Source organism: Octopus sinensis, linkage group LG10 (assembly GCF_006345805.1).
Source record: "Octopus sinensis linkage group LG10, ASM634580v1, whole genome shotgun sequence".
In the NCBI taxonomy this organism is placed as follows: Eukaryota; Metazoa; Mollusca; class Cephalopoda; order Octopoda; family Octopodidae; genus Octopus; species Octopus sinensis.
In genome coordinates this window covers 1,593,572-1,614,031 of record NC_043006.1, presented here as the reverse complement: position 1 = coordinate 1,614,031, position 20,460 = coordinate 1,593,572, and the positions used below count along the sequence as shown (strand labels likewise).

At 39.7% G+C, this 20,460-nt stretch overlaps 1 protein-coding gene across 1 annotated transcript; it reads right to left on the bottom strand.

The window, feature by feature from the left end:
* Positions 1–1,328: 1,328 nt before the first annotated feature.
* On the bottom strand, positions 1,329–15,122 carry LOC115216548. Its single transcript, XM_029786005.2, has 3 exons — positions 14,913–15,122; positions 7,695–7,946; positions 1,329–1,956 (listed from the first exon to the last, which is right to left on the bottom strand). Exons 1-3 carry the CDS (start codon positions 14,977–14,979, stop codon positions 1,664–1,666), a joined length of 612 nt encoding a protein of 203 aa, XP_029641865.1. The 5' UTR covers positions 14,980–15,122; the 3' UTR covers positions 1,329–1,663.
* Positions 15,123–20,460: the final 5,338 nt, after the last annotated feature.

Below are 20,460 nucleotides of genomic sequence, written 5' to 3'. Positions count from 1 at the left end.
ATCACCTGATCCAACAATTTGATACCTCCGTAATTATTTCTATCTAAGGCATCACTTTTACATTTGTAGCAGTTGATTATGGTGCTGCTACACCAGTCACTGGGCATGACTCCTTCGCCTACCCCCCAATTAACGATAGGGGTGATTAAACCATAACCACACTAGATATCTTAAACATCTCCGGATGGTTATTCCGGATGGGCCAGGGGATTTTCCTGTCTTCATATCCTTCATGGCTTTGTCTACAATGCAACATTTAGTAGCCTTTCATAGTGGCACTTCCAAGCCTCTTTCTTTTCAGAGTCACTAACTGCAAGTGAACCATCATCCATGCAAACACATTTCTCTACAACATCACAATTTTGCCTGCTACACTGTCTTGCAATCTGAAACACTTCAAGCCACTGACCTTCATGCTGCAGAACATTGGCAAACCTCTCCCTTTCTGCTTCACCCCTGGCTAAGTATACCCGCTTCCTAGCTTCCCTTCTAGCTGCCTGAAATAGCTCCTTGCCACCACCATGCTTCCAGTCCTTCCAAGCTTGTTTCTTTGTTCTAATGGCCTTGTGAACTACATTGTTCCACTCTTGGTCTGGTTGGGACTTGGTACCACCCACAAATATCTTAGTATCATCAGCATAAGATAGAATACTAGAATACAGTGTGGAATTAAGCGAGGAAGGGAGAAACAAAAACTTATCTGCACGTAACTGGATGGATGTGAGTGAAATCATCATCATCATTTAGCGTCCGCTTTCCATGCTAGCATGGGTTGGACGGTTCAACTGGGGTCTGTGAAGCTGGAAGGCTTCGTCAGGCCCAGTCAGATCTGGCAGTGTTTCTACGGCTGGATGCCCTTCCTAATGCCAATGTAAGATGGCTAAATCCATAATGAAGCACATGTTGGCCAGGTATGTTTATTTATATGGGTAGCCAAAAGGAAGTAAGATGGCTGATGGAAATGAAGACCGAGGTAGGATTTTGGAACAAAACATGATGCCTGAAGCTACTAGCAAAATTTGAAAGCCGATACGAACAAAATTGAAAAGTTGTTTTCAAAACAAGACCACAACAGGGTAGCTGAAAGGAACCCCCATCATTGCTTGAGTTTCGTTCCACTAAATCCACCCACAAGGCATAGCTTGAGGCTGTAGTAGAAGACAACTTAGCCAAGGTGCTATGCAGGGTGGCTGAACCTGGAGCCATGCAGGCACCAATAAAAAAACAATAAAAAGATGAAATAGGACTACACAGGATTACTGAAGTCTAGAAATTTTAGGAGCTTTGTAATAGGTAAGCGGAAGATAAAAAAAACAAAAAAAAACCAGTTATTTCTATGCATTTTCTTTATTAAACTTCCAATCTAGACAGATATTATGAAGAAATGATTTTGATATAAATGTTCTTGTATTTGTTGAATTCACATTTTTATACAACGGTGAGAAATACAACAAAATATATTTCTTTGGTTGGACTTGGTAATGAATAGTTTGATTGGTTGAATATACGGACAGACTGATAGATATACAGGTTATCAAAAATTTACAAGAATTTATATTTTATTTAAACAAGTATAAAATGCTTATCAAAGTAAAGTACGCAATTGCATTAACAAAATATAATCAAAAACAAGCATTTACAATTTCTTTTGTTCTCTGCTTAATTAATAATCCTTGATCAGGGCCTGAGACAACATAGAAATGGTAAAACCTAAAAGTAGGAGACTATTTGAAGCATACATACTTCTGGCGGCAATAGATTCCTCGTTGCAAACATGGTCATCACAGACACACCTGCGTCCTGAAAATGACAGAATTTTGTACTTGCTAATGCTAGAAAATATAACGGCCAGGTTTGATTTCATGTCTATTTCTGTATTGGTCCTTTCAGCACATATTCTTGGGCTATCTTTCTCAATTTCCAAACATCCACGGTGAAATACAGTCACTCTCGATTCTACAAAGTAAAAATCATTTGCATTAGTTTTTTTAGTAGAATATTGTATCAACATCACATACTTAATGGATGTGTGTGATTAAAAACTACAAAGCTCCAGTATTTTGTCTAAGGGAAGTCTCTTTAAAAAAACAAAGTATAACTTCAAAGCTGTAGGCTGTGTTTTTCAACACTATACATCGAGAGGGAGACTTCTCTGAGATGAAATACTGCAGTTTTGTAGCATTTAACAAGACACATACATTAAGTATGTGAAATTGGTTTCAAATTTTGGCACAAGGCCAGCAACTTTGGGGAAGGGATAAGTTGATTACATTGATCCCAGTACTCAAAGGGTACTTATTTCATTGACTCTGAAAGGATGAAAGGTAAAGTCGACCTTGGCAGAATTTGAACTCAGAATGTAAAAGATGGATGGACTGCCACCAATCATTTCGTCTGGTGTGCTTATGATTCTGCCAGCTCACCATCTTACACTGAGTATGCGATATTGATAACATTTACATTATTGAGTCGCTTCTAAAACAAAAATCACATTTAAATTTAAGAATGTTCTCAAAATGGTTTTATATTAAGACATGCAAAGTACAAGCAGAAATACACGGTGACCTCTTGATTGAAGAAATGTAAGTTCTCAGATGTGTATTACGGTTGTGAAAACTTATCATGCTCACTTTATAGCAAATTTTATTTATTTATTTATTTTACATAATATTTTGTAAAAAATTAGAATTATTGATCACAGATTTTACAATAGGACAGTGATGGGTTCATTGATTATACGATGACAAAAGATTGCTTGTATTATACAGGTAGAACAAATACCATAATGTGCCTCATTCAAAAGCACCTGTTTATCAGTTTCCTCATCCGTGTTTACATCTTTTACCAATATACATCACCAGAAGGTGTACATAAACACACATCCTCCAATACACAAACATATTTTATGAGAGATGATAAACAGATAGTACACAACTTGACTTGTGGTCTTCCTCACTTGTTCAGGTGACGGTACAAATTGGTAGGTTCCAAACTAATATGATGGCAGTGTAACCTGTATAGGTCAGTGGTTGTTGTCTGCCAGGCAACAGAATGGCTGTGTCTTCTTTGAAATTGTCAAGGAGGAATTTAGGCATGTGTAAGTGGACTGAAACCATTTCTTTATTACCAGTTAAGATGTAAGATAGGATTGTAGCTGAGGTGAAGCTTCTGTATAAGAAGGCAAAGACTGCAGGACTTTGGTCAATTCATAGATGCCTTAATCTTATCTAATTCTGTTTATGAGATACAAGTGGTCTTTTCTTTTGTGATTTTCAAACACATGGACGCACGCGCGCCCACACACACACACACACACACACACACACACACACACACACACACACAGTGGAGCTAATATTTTAGTTGAGACACTTAGAACCAGATTTTTGTTTTGGATTGCAGAATGACTGTATATTTGCATTTCTAAATTGGAAACACCCTACCCACCCCCTGCCCAAGTTTACACCTGTTTTCTTGTTTAGATTCACATGATATGTAACAGTTTCACTTTGGAAATGTTTTGCTTTCCATCAAAACAAATTCAGTTGTTACACTTTTTGCTTCAGATTTTTAATCACATCAAACAGCTGCATATTTCATATTGGTTTGCCATGTAAAGAAAGGCTGCTTGTCATCGTTGTTTTAAGAACCACATTTTCATGCTTGTGTGCATTGGACGGAGATTATTGAGGTTGATTTTCTAAATCTGGATGCCCTTCATATCACCAGCCCTCACCTGTTTTCAAGTAAGGTAATATTTCTCCATGACCAGATTTGTCTCAGAACATTGGAAATGAAGACCACTTGAGTGATGGTGACATTTGTTTTGAACTATTATGCAATGTCACAGGCAAAGTGACACACACACACACACACACACACACACACACACACACACACTCAAACACACACGTGTGTGTAAAAGCACCCAGTACACATTGTAAAGCAGTTGGTGTTAGGAGGGGCATAGAGCCATAGAAACTATGTCAAAACAGACATGGACCTTGGGCAGCTCTTCAGTAGGTAAACTTCTGCCAAAGTATTTAACCCATGCCAGCATGGAAAACAGATGTTAAATGATGATGATGATATGTATATATATATATATATATATATATATATATATATATATATATATAATATATATATATATATACCTGGTGCAGACGGTATTTCAGAACAGATACATAGTTTTTAAAAAACGCTTATATAAAAGCAGGAAAAAAACATATTTTTATATCAAACATAAAACTAAATTGTCACCTTAATAATTTCATTCAATAAAACCACCACAGGCATCATTAACTGCCTCTACGTGGCCAAATGTTGAGGGTGATGGGATCATGCAAACTGTCAGCCATTCATTCTGGTTCATATGAGCCTTGTGTGATGGGGCAGAATCTTGTTGAAAGACATAACGTCTTCCATTGCATACACTGTTGATCAAAAGTTTAACAACTTTATTCAGAACCTCAATATATGTAGCAGCATTCACCTTAAGGCCTTATGGAATGACAGGACCACATATGATATCTCAAGGTGTATCTTTTTCTCTGATGAAATTGTGCTCATGTCACATAAATGCAAATTTAATGCACAAATTTGTAATTAAATTATTGAGTATTATTTGAAATGGCTGTAAGAAGCAAAGATGACCAATTTCTTAATAATAAAGAATTATTAACTTCCTATTCTCCATTTTATTTTCTTCATTTAATTGGATATAAACTATATGCTTAATATATACTTATCATTTTAAGGGAATGTCATTCCCCAATGATACTAGGTATTGAACCAGCATTTCCTTGGATGTAACCATCTCTTTACAAGGTAAACATACCCTCTATGGAGACCCAGGAAGACATGGGAGTGAGGTGGTGAAGCATGACCTTCGAATATTGGGCCTCACAGAGGCAATGACAAAAGATCGAGACCTCTGGAGATATGCTGTGGTTGAGAAGACCTGGGAAATAAAGTGAGTCCACAGCTGTAACCTACCCAAGTGTTGCATAACCAGCCCACTCAAAAAGTACCTTGGATCGTAGGGCAACATGCCCTGCTTGAGGAGACTGATTGAGTCAAGTACATCAAAACCAAAATCAAATGGAAATTGTAGTTGTGGTCCCTGTGCCGGTGGCATGTAAAAAGCACCATCTGAATGTGGATGATGCCAATGCCGCCATGACTGGCTTCCGTGCTGGTGGCACATAAAAAGCACCAACCAATCGTGGTCATTGCCAGCCCCCCCTGGCCCCTGTGCCGGTGGCACATAAAAAGTACCCACTACACTGTTGGAGTGGTTGGCATTAGGAGGGTCATCTAGCTGTAGAAACACTGCCAGATCAGACTGGAGCCTAGTGCAGCCTCCTGGCTTTCCAGACCCCAGTCAAACCCTCCAAGTCATGCCAACATGAAAAATGGATGTTAAAAGATGACGATGATATATATGTAGACACAGTTTGACTGTAATAGTTAAAAAGTTTTTACTCCACAACTACAGTATTCTCGGTTCAATCCTGCTGTGTAGAATATGAGGCAAAAGTTATTTTCTATAGCCTTGGATCCACCCATAACTTGTGAGTAAAATTGAGTGGACAGAAATTTTATAGAAGTACCTTGGGTAGATTGTAATTATAATTCAAAAGCTACATCTTTGTCACATAGTCTCACATTGATTCTGCATGAGAATTACATTAAAAGTACACAGGTTAGTGAAATATTTCGTTTCTGGATTTGGTTTGCAAGATTCTTTATGTGAGTTCGTGTGTTGAAGCATATTCTGTTGTGTCTAGGGAGAGTCATTTTCTTTTTGTGCCTTATAATGTAACACACTCACCAATGAAATTTCCACTTTTTTCTTATTGTTATTGTCCTAAAATTTTCGTTGCATCTTGCAACCTTTTCAATAGTTTTGACTCTCAAAACGTTGCAAGATGCAACGAAAATTTTAGGAAAATAAAAATAAGTGGAAATTTTACCTGTGAGTGTGTTACATTATAAGGCACAAAAAGAAAATGACTCTCCCCAGACACAACAGGTTAGTGAAATGCTTGACCACTAACAGGTTAATTCAGATTCAGATAATCCAGTTGATTGAATATCAGGCATTTGTGTATGTATGTATATGTGTGTACATATATGTGTGTGTGAGTACATGTGTGTATGTGTCTGTGTATATTATATTTATAACAGTTATATAGGCACAGTTGCTTCCCAGCCACATGGTTTTGAGTTCAGTCCCACTGTGTGGCACCTTAGCCAGGTGTCTTTTACAATAGGCTCTGGTTAACAAAAGCGTTGTGAGAGCATTTGATAGCAAGAAACTGGGTGAAGCCAGTCGCATGTATGCATGTATGTATGCTTGTGAGAGTGTGTGTATGTTTGTGTCTTTTTGTCTTAAAATTATGTGATTATTGTAAATGAATGTTGTTCATTTTGAATATTTTGCAAAAATGTTTGGCCAATGGAGAAATATTACCTTGCTTGGAAAAAATTCAGTGTCAATGACTGGAAAGAGATTTGGTCATAGAAAGATCTGGCTCAAATAAACTTCCATGCAAGAATGGACATTAAAACAATCTTTGATCTCTCTTTCACTTGTTTCAGTCGTTAGTCTGTGGCCCTGCTGGGGCACCACCTTGAAGGATTTTAGCTGAACAAATTTATCCTAAAACTTATTTTTTTAAGCCTGGTACTTATTCTATCATTCTCTTTTGCTGAACCACTATGTTATGGAGATGTAAACACACCAACACTGGTTGTCAAGCGGTGGTGGGGGGACAAATACAGGTAGGCACACACACACACACACACAAGCGCACATGCGACACACATCTTTCATTTTCTGTCTACCAAATCCACTGACAAGACTTTATTGGCCTTTGACCTGAGGCTACAGCTGAAGGTACTTTCCCAAGGTGCCATGTAGTGGGACTGAACCCATAACCATGTGGTTGGGAAGCAAGCTTCTTACCACAAAGCCACATGATGATAAATGATGAATGATGACGATGTAATCAGTTAATATTAATTTCAAAATTGTGGCACAAGGCCAGCAATTTTGAGGGTAGGAGATAAGTTGATTACATCAAGCCCAACATTCAAGTCGTACTTATTTTATCGACCATGAAAGGATAAAAGGCAAAGTCAACCTTGGTTGAATTTGAACTTGAATTTGAAAGTTCAAATGTGGGACAAAATGCCACTAAGCAATTTGCTTAGTGTGATAACGATTCTTATTTCTTTATTGCCCACAAGGAGCTAAACACAGAGGGGACAAACAAGGACAGACAAACGGATTAAGTCAATCAGATCGACCCCAGTGTGTAACTGGTACTTAATTTATCGACCCTGAAAGGATGAAAGGCAAAGTCGACCTCGGCGGAATTTGAACTCAGAACGTAACTGGTCCCATATATATATATATATAATTTCTTTACTACCCACAAGGAGCTAAACACAGAGGGGACAAACAAGGACAGACAAAGGGATTAAGTCAATTAGATTGACCCCAGTGCGTAACTGGTACTTAATTTATCGACCCTGAAAGGATGAAAGGCAAAGTCGACCTCGGCGGAATTTGAACTCAGAACGTAGCGACAGACAAAATGCCCCTAAGCATTTTGCCAGTGTGATAATGATTGTGCCAGCTCACCACCTTAGTTCTCAATTTATATTAATATTAATTAACTTACTAGATCCAAGAAGGGTAGCATTAACTGAACCAGTTAGTGTGCCGCAAGACGTATCGGTGTACTGGTTGTTTTCCACTGGGCAGTCTTCTAATTTGGCCGACTCTTGAGCAGTGGGGTTTTCAACGTTAATGTCTTCAGGAGTTAAGTCTTTGCATTTGTCGTTGTTTCTGTTGGTGAGGATCTCTCTTACACTCCCAGATATTTCGTTGAATTCCGTATATGTACAAACAACACAACTTCTACCTGCAACGACTACAATAATAGAAATAGGGATCAGCACAACAACAACAAGAATAGAAATTTCTAATTTTGGCACAGAACCAGCAATTTCCTGGAGAGTGGTTAGCTGACTGCATTGACCCCTGGGGTTCAACTTACTTTATTACACCTGAAAATTTAAAAAGGTGAAGTCTACTTTTGTGGAATTTGTAAAGAGGCAGAAGTAATATCGTTAAGCATCTTGTCAGCTTATCACACTACTACTACTACTACTACTACTACTACCACTACCACTACTACTGCTACTACTACTACCACTACCACCACTACTACTGCTACTACTACTACTACCACTACTACTACCACCACTACTACTACCACTACTACTACCACTACTACTACTACCACCACTACTACTACTACCACCACTACTACTACTACTACCACCACTACTACTACTACCACCACCACCACCACCACCACCACCAACACCACTACTACTACTACTACTACCACTACCACAAATGGTTTAAAATTTTGCCGCAAGGGCAGCAGTTGTTGGGGGTGGGGGACTAGTTGATTACACTGACCCCAATGTTTCACTGGTACTTAATTTATCGACCCTGAAAGGATGGAAGGCAAAGTCGACCTCAGTGGAATTAGAACTCAGAAAGTAGCGACAGACAAAATGCCCTTAAGCATTTCGCCTGATGTGCTGACAGTTCTGCCAGCTGGCCACCTTAAATAATCATAATAATAATAATAATGATCTTTTCTGATACGGGTGCAAGGCCTAGAATTTGGAGGGAAGAGTCTAATCAAAGACATCGAACCCAGGGTTCCTCTGGTACATATTTTCCTGACCCCGAGAAGATGAAATGCAAAGTTAACCTTGGCAGGATTTCAACTTAGAATGTAAAGACAGAAGAAATGCCACTCAGCATTTGGTCAATCTTACCCCCACCACTGCCACCGACGACACCACCACCACCACAACAACAACAATAACAACAGCAGTAATAATAATAATAATAATAATAATAATATAATAATAATAATAACGTGTCTCTAAAAGAAATGGAGAAACTCTCAAAATACAAAGACCTGGAAATAGAGGTAACTAGAATGTGGAATCTGAAAACAGAAACAATTCCTATCATAGTAGGTGCATTAGGCATGATAAAAAAATATTCAGACAAATACATAACAAAAACACCAGGACTTACAAACACATATAACATACAGAAAATTGCACTACTAGGCACTGCACACATCCTACGCAGAACACTTTCCATACAATAACCATCAGAGCATCACAACAAATCACAGCACATACCCAAGGCACACAGAGCTGCGCTCGGTAGTGAAGTGAAAGCACGCTATAAAAATAAAACTACAGAATAATGATAATAATAATAACAACAACAATAAGCAACATTTAATTTATTGATAAGTGAACTAGAATCAATACCAAACTGGATGCTGGAAGGACAAACCACCCAAGTTTCCAGGAACAAAGACACCATACAGCCAAAAAATTACAGGCCTTATAAAATAATGTGCTTATCAACAATGTAGAAAATCCTTCCATCGGTCATCCATAACTGGCTTCTAATACACCTGGAAAACAACAATGTTTTACCAGAAGAGCAAAAGCAGTGCCAGAAAGGGATTTCTGGTTGTAAGGAGCAGCTTCTGGTAAAATGAGACATTACAGGGGGCCGTAAGAGAAAGACAATTCTCAGAAGGACTTGGATTGATTAACAGAAAGCATTCAACAGAGTTCCACACTCACTGATAAAAGGGCACCATTTGAGTGTGATCATTACCAGTGTCACCTTACTGGCACCTGTGCTGGTGGCATGTGTAAAAAGATTTGAGTGAGGTTATTGCCAGTACCGCCTGACTGGCCCCCGTGCCATAGGGTGCCAAGAGCACCATCCGAGCGTGATCGTTGCCAGAGCGACCAACTGGCTTCCATGCCAGTGGCACATAAAAGGGCATCATTCAAGCGTGATCATTACCAATGTCACCTTACTGGCACCTGTGCCGGTGGCATGTGTAAAAAGATTCGAGTGAGGTCATTGCCAGTACTGCCTGACTGGCCCCCACTACACTCTCGGTGTGGTTGGCATTAGGAAGGGCATTCGGCTGTAGAAACTCTGCCAGATCAAGACTGGAGCCTGGAGCAGCCATCTGGTTTGCCAGTCTTCAGTCAAATCATCCAACCCATGCTAGCATGGAAAGCGGACGTTAAACAATGATGATGATGATGATGATTGATACTAGAATCTCTCCACACAAATAAAGTAACTCCAACATTACTAAAATATATTAAACATACAATAGGAAACTGGAAAACCAGTATAATGCTGGAAAATGAATCACAAGTCATTAAAACCTGCCCTATACACATATGAAGATGGTTTTCTCAAGGTGACTGTCACCCCTGCTGTTCTAGCTTGCTCTGGCTCCACTAACAAACTTTTCAAATGAAACTATCATGGGTCATAGATGCTATCGATGAACAATAAACCATCTACTAAAAAGGATGATTTTAAAATTTTTACTAAAAACACCACGGAACAGAGAAACCTTCTCAAAATTGTCCATAGCTTCATGAAGGACATTGGAATGAGGATGGGGCTGGACAAATATGCCTTAGTGACACTGAGAAGAGGCAAATTAATCAGCACTGGAAACACGGCACTTGAAATAGACACAGAAATCAGAGAATGAGACTGCAATTACCCACACAAATGTCTTGGAGTAGACAAAACAGCTAAAATACAACACACAGAAATGAAAGAGAACATTAGGTGAGAATATAATAGAAGAGTTAGATTAATATCAAACACTGAACTCAAGATAATAAGGGTAAGTACACATGCTAGCCACTCACTCATAAATTACATCTTCAACACATAAACTGGAAGAGCAGGGAATTGAGAAACTTAGAAAAACTGAAAAACTATTAACAGCTGACACACATCAACACGGCCGCCTGCCACCCACCCACCCATCATGTTCAAAAACCTGCTGAAAGATGTCAGCAAGAGGATCACGAACCTATCCAAGAGATTTTTGAGATGCAACACGCAACTATAATGAGGCATTAGCTGCTAGCAGGTTTAGGGATCGCATCTCCTACATGCCAGGCCCTAACACCCACAGAAGGAAGCACCATAGAAATATCACTTGGTTTCTCCCTCAACTTCTTCCACAACATAAAAATGTGTGTAGGTAAGGTATTCGTTAGACCAGTAGGTAAACACTTCACACAATCACAGAGCTATGAATGCACTTTCAACAGGCAAAACCTAATGGTCCCTTTTAGCTGTGCCCCCAATATAAAGAGAATTCTAGTTAACACACCTAAGCCATGAGTGAAGGTGTGATGTTCATGCAGGGTCTACAACAGATGCCCAGTGGGGGGGGGGGGGGGCATTGCTAAACAAAGGAAGTTGTCTATGAAGTTGAGGTGGTAGCAGACCCTAGTAGCAACAGTAGCAGCTTCTCCAATGACAACGGCAGGAATAAGAGCAGCAGCACTAATGATAACAATTACAGCAGCAACAACACCAGCCACCACAACAGGCCAATAACAGCTCCAGCAATACTAATGATGATGACTATAATACCATCAACAACACCACCACCACCACCGATTCTCCCCTTTGCCAGCATTCACAGCACCAGCACCAATACCAACATCACCAGCACCAGCAACATTGCTGTCCAAGAATTTGGACCTGGAGATCTCCATTTCCAGCGACGACTTCGAGGGCCACTTCCCAGTGGTGTGGGGCGTCAACGAAGAGCCCTCAACTACAACAAGACGACCAAAGTTTTTTTTCTTTTCCAAGGTCTGGGGTCTCCCGCCCCTAAGCCCTAGACCATCACCTTATCACCCTTACCCATCTTGTTGCTTAACAACAACAACAACAGCAGCAACAGTGGTCGCATTAGCATCAACATCACCAACACTCACACATGAATATACATCAGATGTTCCAAGAACATGTTCAAGCAGCGCCCCTCCAACCACAGATCCTCTTTCAGGATTGCAGAGAGGAGATACACTATGTCCCTAGCCAGCCATGTATGGCAGCTGAAAGATGAAGGGACTCCACATGGAAGATCTTAGAAAATTCAGGCCCCTATATCAATGGGACCAAGCACTGTAAATTGTGCATAACCAAACAGTCAAGGATATTAAAGACACCTTCAATGTGGGGAAAATTCTTAACACCAGGATGGAATTCTTCAAACCCTGCATATACTTCTGGAAATTCCTGTTGGCGTCCTGGATCCAACAGTCATACGGAGACAGTACCTTGATGTTGACCTATAGTTACAAAGTCTTTTCCCCCCTCCATTTTTCTAGAGAGGCCACAGGCCAACGGGTTTAGGGTTTGAGGAAATGTTGTCAAGCTTTATGGATGTGAAAACTAGGGTAACCCCATAAAACCAGCCATATCTATCTATGAAGAATTTAGGGTGGGAGTAATTTTAAAATGCCGATTTTCGCCAATTTTTTTGCAGATTCGTGTTCTCCGTAGCCGAAAACAGGGGGTTTATGTTTGAAAAAAAAATAATAAATAGGCATAGGAGTAGCTTGCTTATGAACCACATGGTTCCAGGTACTGCGTGTTTTTGTGTGGGTGTGTGTGTGGGAAGTCTTGCCCCCCCAACCTCCACCCATTACCTCCGAATGTTTTACTTTTAGCCTTTATGAAAGCGGGTAAGTTTTTCCAAGAACACTGTCGTTTAGCTGTTGTTTCTAGCATGTCGGGAAATTTAAATTTTGAAACCCTAATTTTTGGCCCAAATCGCATTCTACTATATCGAAAACAGATCCGAAAAAATTTTTTTGGAGGGGAAAAAACCCCCACTGAAAACAGGTGGTGTACACATTCTTTACTTCCGCCGGTTTATTTATAGTGATCAAATGTGTGTGCGTACCTAAAGCGCCTTCGCTCCATCAAATCAACGTTCCCTGATCAAATTGCACGCTGGTGATCTTGTGTTACTAGTCACACGACTGTCACCTGTAAACCACGTGTGTTTATTTACATTTGGGAAGAAGATCGTCGGTTTCCGTAAAAAATGGGGTTGTGGGGAAAAGGGATCTTTTGAAATCAGCGTGAAAACGAGAGAGAGAGAGAGAGAGAGAGAGAGAGAGCGATTGTATGAGGTAGGTTCTTTTGGAGTTTGCGGGAAGAGGAAGAATTGATATGTGTGCATGCGTGTGTGTGTATATTTATACATACATAGAAGCATAAATGTATATTTATACATACATACACACACATATATAAGTACTACTAGTAGCGTAGACTGGACCCAGTTTGCGCGTGTGCGCGAACCGGGTCCAGTCTACGCTACTAGTACCACTTTGTATTGTGTATTTTATGTGTACATGTAATATGTACACATATATATACACATATATACATGCACTAGCATTATGACCCGGCAACGACGGGTCTTTAATGCTAGTATATATATATATATATATATATATATAATCATCATCGTCGTTTAACGTCCGCTTTCCATGCTCCAATCTGATCTGGCAAAATTTCTACAGGTGGATGCCCTTCCTAATGCCAACCACTCCTAGAGTGTAAGGGGTGCTTTTTTAACATGCCACTGGCATGGGTGCCAGTCAGGTGGTACTAGCATCAACCACGCTCGAATGTTGTTTTTCACGTGTCATTAAGGCGACGCTGGCAACGATCGCGCTTGAATGGTGCTTTTTACGTGCCACCGGTTCGGGAGCCAGTCAGCGGCCCTGGCAACGATCACGCTTGGATGGTTATTTTAGCGTTCCACTGGCACGAGAGCCAGTCAGCGGCCCTGGCAACGATCACGCTTGGATGGTGATTTTAACGTTCGAGTGGCCCGGGTGCCAATCAGGCGGTACTGTCATCGGCCACGCCAGTGATTTTGATTTCACTCACCTCAACAGGTTTTCGCAAGCAAAGTCTATGGTCTCACTTGGCTTGCCGGGTCTTCTCAAGCACAGTATATCTCCAAAGGTCTTGGTCACTAGTCACTGCCTTGGTGAAGCCCAATGTTCAAAGGTCGAGCTTCACGACCTCATCCCAGGTCTTCCAGGGTCTACCTCTTCCACGGGTTCCCTCAACTGCTAGGGTATGACACTTTTTCACATAGCTGTCCTCATCCATACGCAACGCACGACCATACCAGCGCCGTCGTCTCTCTTGCACACCAGCAACATTACTCTCCCTGTCTCTTCACACACATGAGAGAGATAGAGAGATACTCGTAACACGAGAAAATAAACACAAACTCGTAAAACAATGAAAAAGTTAGATTTCATACATACAACCATAAACATGTATCGTGATTACAGGTTTTAAAATTGTTATATATACTTTGATCATAGGTAAAATGCAAAGAAGTGGGCTTTTGGCTAAGAGGAAAGTGTAGTTTTTAAATTACTAAAACATAAGCACGAAATTTCAGACCGTATCTCGAAATTTGTGACCATACTTTACAATCTCTATATACGCGAAATCCTGTAATTCGAGTTAGCTGTGAATCATTTATGCAGGTATGTAAATATATGCACATTTATACATGTTGCGATATGGCCTGACATTTACAGCAAAAGAGAAAAGCCCCTCTGGTTTAATTCCGTTTTATAATTATGACTGAAGCTAGGCTTAATATTAATTGTAGTATATGGAAATCCAAAACACCAGCCAAAGTCTCACATGACAGTATCGATAATAAGAATAAATCGAATAATATGAATAAAGAAATAATAATAATAGTAAAAAGGTTTATAAAACAAAAATGCAAGCTGGAATTCGGTTACATTATTCTAAACGCTTGAAAGCAGGTCAGTTAGGTGGGTCCTTGTCAAATAGTTAAAATATAAAAAGCTTCTTATTCAGTATGCATTATCAATTAAACATTATCTAATAAAATTGAGAGAAGAATAAGGAAATACTCATAGTTTCTCACCATTAACGATTACAGGTAAAATGGCACAGAATTCAAAGAGCGCGAAGTATATCGGTTTTCCCATCATGGGGTTTTAAGAATATACATATATATATCTTCCTCGTCAGTAACTGTTATCTATCTATTGACACACATCGATAAAACTAGGGCAGTGACTTCACCAGGTGGGTGAAATTGCGCATGTATTTACGTTTTATTGCTATACCTGTCCACTATGCGTTTGTATTAGTTAAATGCGGATGTATCTATATTTGCAGCTATTTACTTCTTTATACAAGTTTCGAATAAATAATGTAAATAGGTGTAGCAAAATAAAAACTCAAGCTTGAATTCAGTTACATTGTTCAAGATCAAGGGTTCTCAACCATTTTTTAAAAATCTATGAAACCCTTTCATTACTATTTTATTCTGGTGGACTCCCACAGCTATTCGGGGGTTAAAAACTGGTTTTATAGAGACTTCTTTCAAAATTCCTGTTTTGTTTTTCACTCACTAGTTTGTGTAGGTTGAACTATGTACAATGTTAGAAAAAGAAACTTAACTGTTTCTTTCAATACATACCAATGCATACATTTAAAGCAAAATTATTTTAGGGGCCCTTGAAATACTATTGTGGGTCCCCGATTTACTATTTTGTTGCGTAGGCCCCTAAAAATCTTATATGGACCCTCACGATGCTCAGGAAGCCCTAATCCCAATTCCATTGTCAGGCATTTGGATAAATATATATATACATATATAGACTAGCAGTATAGCCCAGCGTTGCTCGGGCTTGTTTCGACCCTTTAGAATTGGAATTTTTGAAAAGTAAATATTTTGCATTATGTAGCTTGTTATTCTCTTTAAGTGAACATTTTTCTGGTTGAAATACACCGAAAAATGGCAACACAGCAGTCAAAAAATCGTAAATAATAGGGATTTTCATAGAAAAAAAAAGCACCTTTTTGATGTAAATAATTTTTGGTGTTAACATTGTCCGACTTGATTTTTTTCTTCTACGGAAGGAAGAGCAAGCCTTCTTCTATCATACTCTCAATTTTGGTCAACTTGCGCCGCAGGGTCTCAGGCTACCAAAACCTGCCATACACAGACAACTTCAGCTTTATATATATATAGATTTTTTAATCGTAGCTTCAGTATGTGAATGACATATAGTAGGCAAAGACGACGCGGAAACACGTCGGATTTATTACACCTGACATTTAAAGCGAGTTTATTACACCTGTTGTTTAAAGCAAGTTTCGGCAAAGTGTTTTGGAAATGTTTTTATGCCTTGAGCGGCAGAGTAAATAAAAAACGAAACCATGGTTGTATATACGGTTATAGAAAATAGCCAGAATTGTTTTTAAATGTCACTTGAATTTAATGAAAGAATTGTCACATTTAATGACGCAAGGTCGGATTATGCCATGACACGATAGGTTGACTACGAGAGAAAGTAGTTTCGGCAGAAATATAAAAGTAACGAGTTTGTTTACTTCCTTTAACGAAAATAAATAAACTTTTCTTTTGTCATTCCTTCTTTCCTGAAATTCAATGAGTCATGGAATCTATAATGAAGCAGCAGCAGCGTGTCAGAAACTGTTGACCTCTGTTAAGTTATATTATCATCTGGGAAGGTGATTTCGAATTTTGGCACAAGGCCAGCAAGTTAGGGAACGGGTTAAGTCGATTGCATCGATTCCAGGGCTCAACAGGTGCCTATTTTATTGACTTTGAAAGGCTGAAAGGCAAAGGTCGACCTCGGTGGAATTTGAAATGCCTGCAAGCATTTCCCCCATTGCGTTATGTTAGCTCGCTGCCTTACCGTTTTAAAATATTATGGAGGTGTACAAGCCAGGCGGTACTACTTGACAACAGTGGTCCCGGTGCGCGCACTCGCGTACTCGCGCATCCGCGCTAGCTAGCCATGACTAGTCGATCCTTACTGTGTGTTTTTGTGTTTTATTTACTTTGTGGGAAAAAAATTATTTATTTTGTGTTTTATTTACTTTGCTAGGAAGTCGTTGTAGGATCGACTAGTCACGACTAGCTAGCGCGAGTGCGCGCACCGGGACCACTGTTCTCAAGTAGTACTCATTTTCCCATAACTGAAATGTGCTTTTGGGGAGAAAAATATTAAACAAAGAAGGTATCAGATGGTCGTAAGATGTGCTAAAAACAACAGCTAAATCACCCTTAACTTTTTCCATAGTGAAATCATATTCAACACCGTATTTATGAATTTATTTCTCTAACCATGATACATGGAATAAAAAAATACAAGGGATCATGTAAAAATGAAAAAAAAAATTACCGTTTTTCGAAATTTGAGAAACACTGCTTACACATTGCGCATAACCACCCCATATTTACAATACACTACTTGTTTGCATCCATACCATCACACACGGAACTTACTACATAATACATGCAGTAACATAACCAGAGTGAGCTGCGTGGTTTTGTGTGTGCGTGTGTAGGGAAAACGACCGTACATAAGGAGTTGGATACAGAAATGCCTCCTTTTAAATGTCGCACGGTCGCCCTACAAAGAATAAGCCAAAATATATGGTATTATAAAAATAGTAATGATCCTATTCTTATTAATATATTTTACTGACTATCTTTTACATGCAGCGGCAATACACATAAGTTTGGAATGACAACAAGATTTCTTTTTAAGATATATACATTATTTATTTTACATATTTTACAATCATGCTTGATGTTGGAAGTTTGTAAGTGTTCGCATGTTTTTGTGTCTGTGTGTTCGTTAGGCGTAAAAAGGTACTGACCAGTGAATTGTCGATGGGATTTGATTCACAGTTAATGTTGTTGGTATCGGCTTGGCAACAGGTAATAACAGATGGCTTAAGGTAGTTCTTAGAAGAAACTAGAACCCAAGAAACAGATAATTGATTTACCGTTTATGAGGTACACTGTCAGACTTCCATATCAAGATATTGCGTGTCGCAGTTGAGATTAATTGAACCACTCGTTGTGTTTATCTTTCTCTTGATATGAATATACTTCCAGACATGTTACTGTAGCCGTTTTCTTCGTGGCGAGAATTTCACCTAACCGCTATAGTTGAATCGGTAGTTGTCTCGTGTACAATTTAAATCTTCGATGTTTGTCGATTGGTTCTTGCTGCTTCTTCATTATATGTTCTGCTTGGTTATGTTTCTCTAGTTATAGATATCTTGTAACCGTTTTCTTCATGGTGATTTTTCACACTAACAGTATGAGAGGTATCTGTAACATCTTGTATTAATGGTGGTCGCTTGCCTCGAAAACTGGAACTTGGTCGAGTATTCTCTGTGTGGTCAGAGACTTAGCTCTTAAAAGAACTAAAAGCCTAAGAAGAGCTCTGTGTGGTCAGAGGTTCGCCCTGAGAAGGACTGGAAACCTAAGACGAATATATTTTCTGAGAAACCTTGTTTTATAAGCTTCACCAGGCTCCCAGTGAACTTCAGAAATGGAAAGCTGTGATTGGCTGCTTGGACTATGGCGCGAAAATAAGTCGAGACATTTTGCGCCAAGTTATAACCAGCGGTGCGAGCGTAGTAGAGACCAACGTGTCAGCCAATCGAATTAGTGTTTACAACAATGTTAAACTAGCCAAAGCTGTTTGTAATCTCGACCGAGGTCATTCTTAATACTCTTCTCAAACAGTGAAGATAGCAATGAGAGACGATATTGCTACAGTATAAAAGAATAAGTGCGAAAAGGAATAAGGAGGATGACAACCGTTCTGCTGTTTGAGAGAGAAGAATCTATTTACAGATGTGTACAATAAGATAAAGTATGGGTGCTAGCAAAGTGGAGTGTCTATGTGCACATGACAAGTGTTTGTGTCTATGTATTCATGTGTGCAACAGAAGTACAAACAAGGTGTATGCAGGCAAAACAAAATACAATACAGAGCATAAAATGAGTCTCTCAGGATATGTTAGACAAGATGGAGATAAATACCAGTTCGTAAGATACACAATCGTAATAGTTGCGTAACAAGGAGCTTGGTGGTCACAAGTGCAGATGCCGGTTGAACACAAGTCGTGTAGCGGTTGTTGGATTCAATGCTGTGCCAGGTCTCTTGATACAGGAATTCTTGCAGGTAGTGCTGTGCTGTTAGCCTTGGTGAAAATCACAACAGCATGAAAGCTAAACCTGAGTGAGTGCTGTGTACGTATTGGTGTTGCTGGAGATGAAGGTGACCAAGACGGAAACGTAGTGAAGTCGAAGGACGACGATGGTGATGGCGTCGTCGTGATGAAGGCGTCGGTGGTGGAAACGTCCTGCGTTGCTGGTGTATGTTAGCACCTTCGTTGGCTAGAGCAGGAATATGGCTGGCTGGTCTGGTCTGGTCATCTGTCGCTGGAACTGGCTGAGTCGCTGGAACATGGTTGAGTTGCTCTGTGGTCAGAGGTTAGTCCTGAACAGGACTAGAACCTAAGATGAGAAATAGTGATTTGCTGGCGACTTTTATAACCTGCTAAAGGCTCCAGTGAGAACCCAAAAAGACTGTGTCATGGGACATTATCCGAAGTCAAGAGACAAACTGCGCCAATGTCAACCAATCAGAGCAGTGGACACAACAGGGTCAAAATAGCCGAAGATGGTTGCTATCTAACACGAGATCATTTCTAATACATCTCTCAAACAGTGAGGATATCACGTAGCTATGCTACACGTGCATATGCATATTTTTTATATGTGTGTATGTATATACTATTATTTATATACATTTGTATCCGTAGCTAGATCCATTATATTAGAAGAATGGTTGTTGGGTGCCTACATAGTAAGAGCATTATATTTTTCTTTGACACTTTAAATGTTCCCAATAAACTTGTAAAGGGTATTGTCCAAAAAAGGATCTAGATCGATTCTGATAGGAAATTTTCAAAGTTCAATCTGCCTTCCTCAGATCTGATGCTTCAACTGGCAACAAATAATTATAGATAGTCGCAGTAAAGAAGGCAAGGTTTTCTTGCGATTTACCAAAGTAATTGAATCTGGTGCAGCCGGGTACGTGAGAATCCCCTTTCAAAGGAACAGAGTAGTTTATAAACGGCTCAACGTTATTCTCCAAACAACAAACCATATGGATGATGGAAGCACTCCGTCGGTTACGACGATGAGGGTTCCGGTTGATCCGAATCAACGGAACAGCTTGCTTGTGAAATTAACGTGTAAGTGGCTGAGCACTCCACAGACACGTGTACCCTTAACGTAGTTCCCGGGGATATTCAGCGTGACACAGAGAGTGACAAGGCCGGCCCCTTGAAATACAGGTACAACAGAAACAGGAAGTAAGAGTGAGAGAAAGTTGTGGTGAAAGAGTACAGCAGGGATCACCACCATCCCCTGCCGGAGCCTCGTGGAGCTTTTAGGTGTTTTCGCTCAATAAACACTCACAACGCCTGGTCTGGGAATCGAAACCGTGATCCTATGACCACGAGTCCGCTGCCCTAACCACTGGGCCATTGCGCCTCCAAACCATATGACGACTCAAAGGAAGAACTAAAAGGCAGGTAGGCACAGAGTTTTATGGACAGAGATT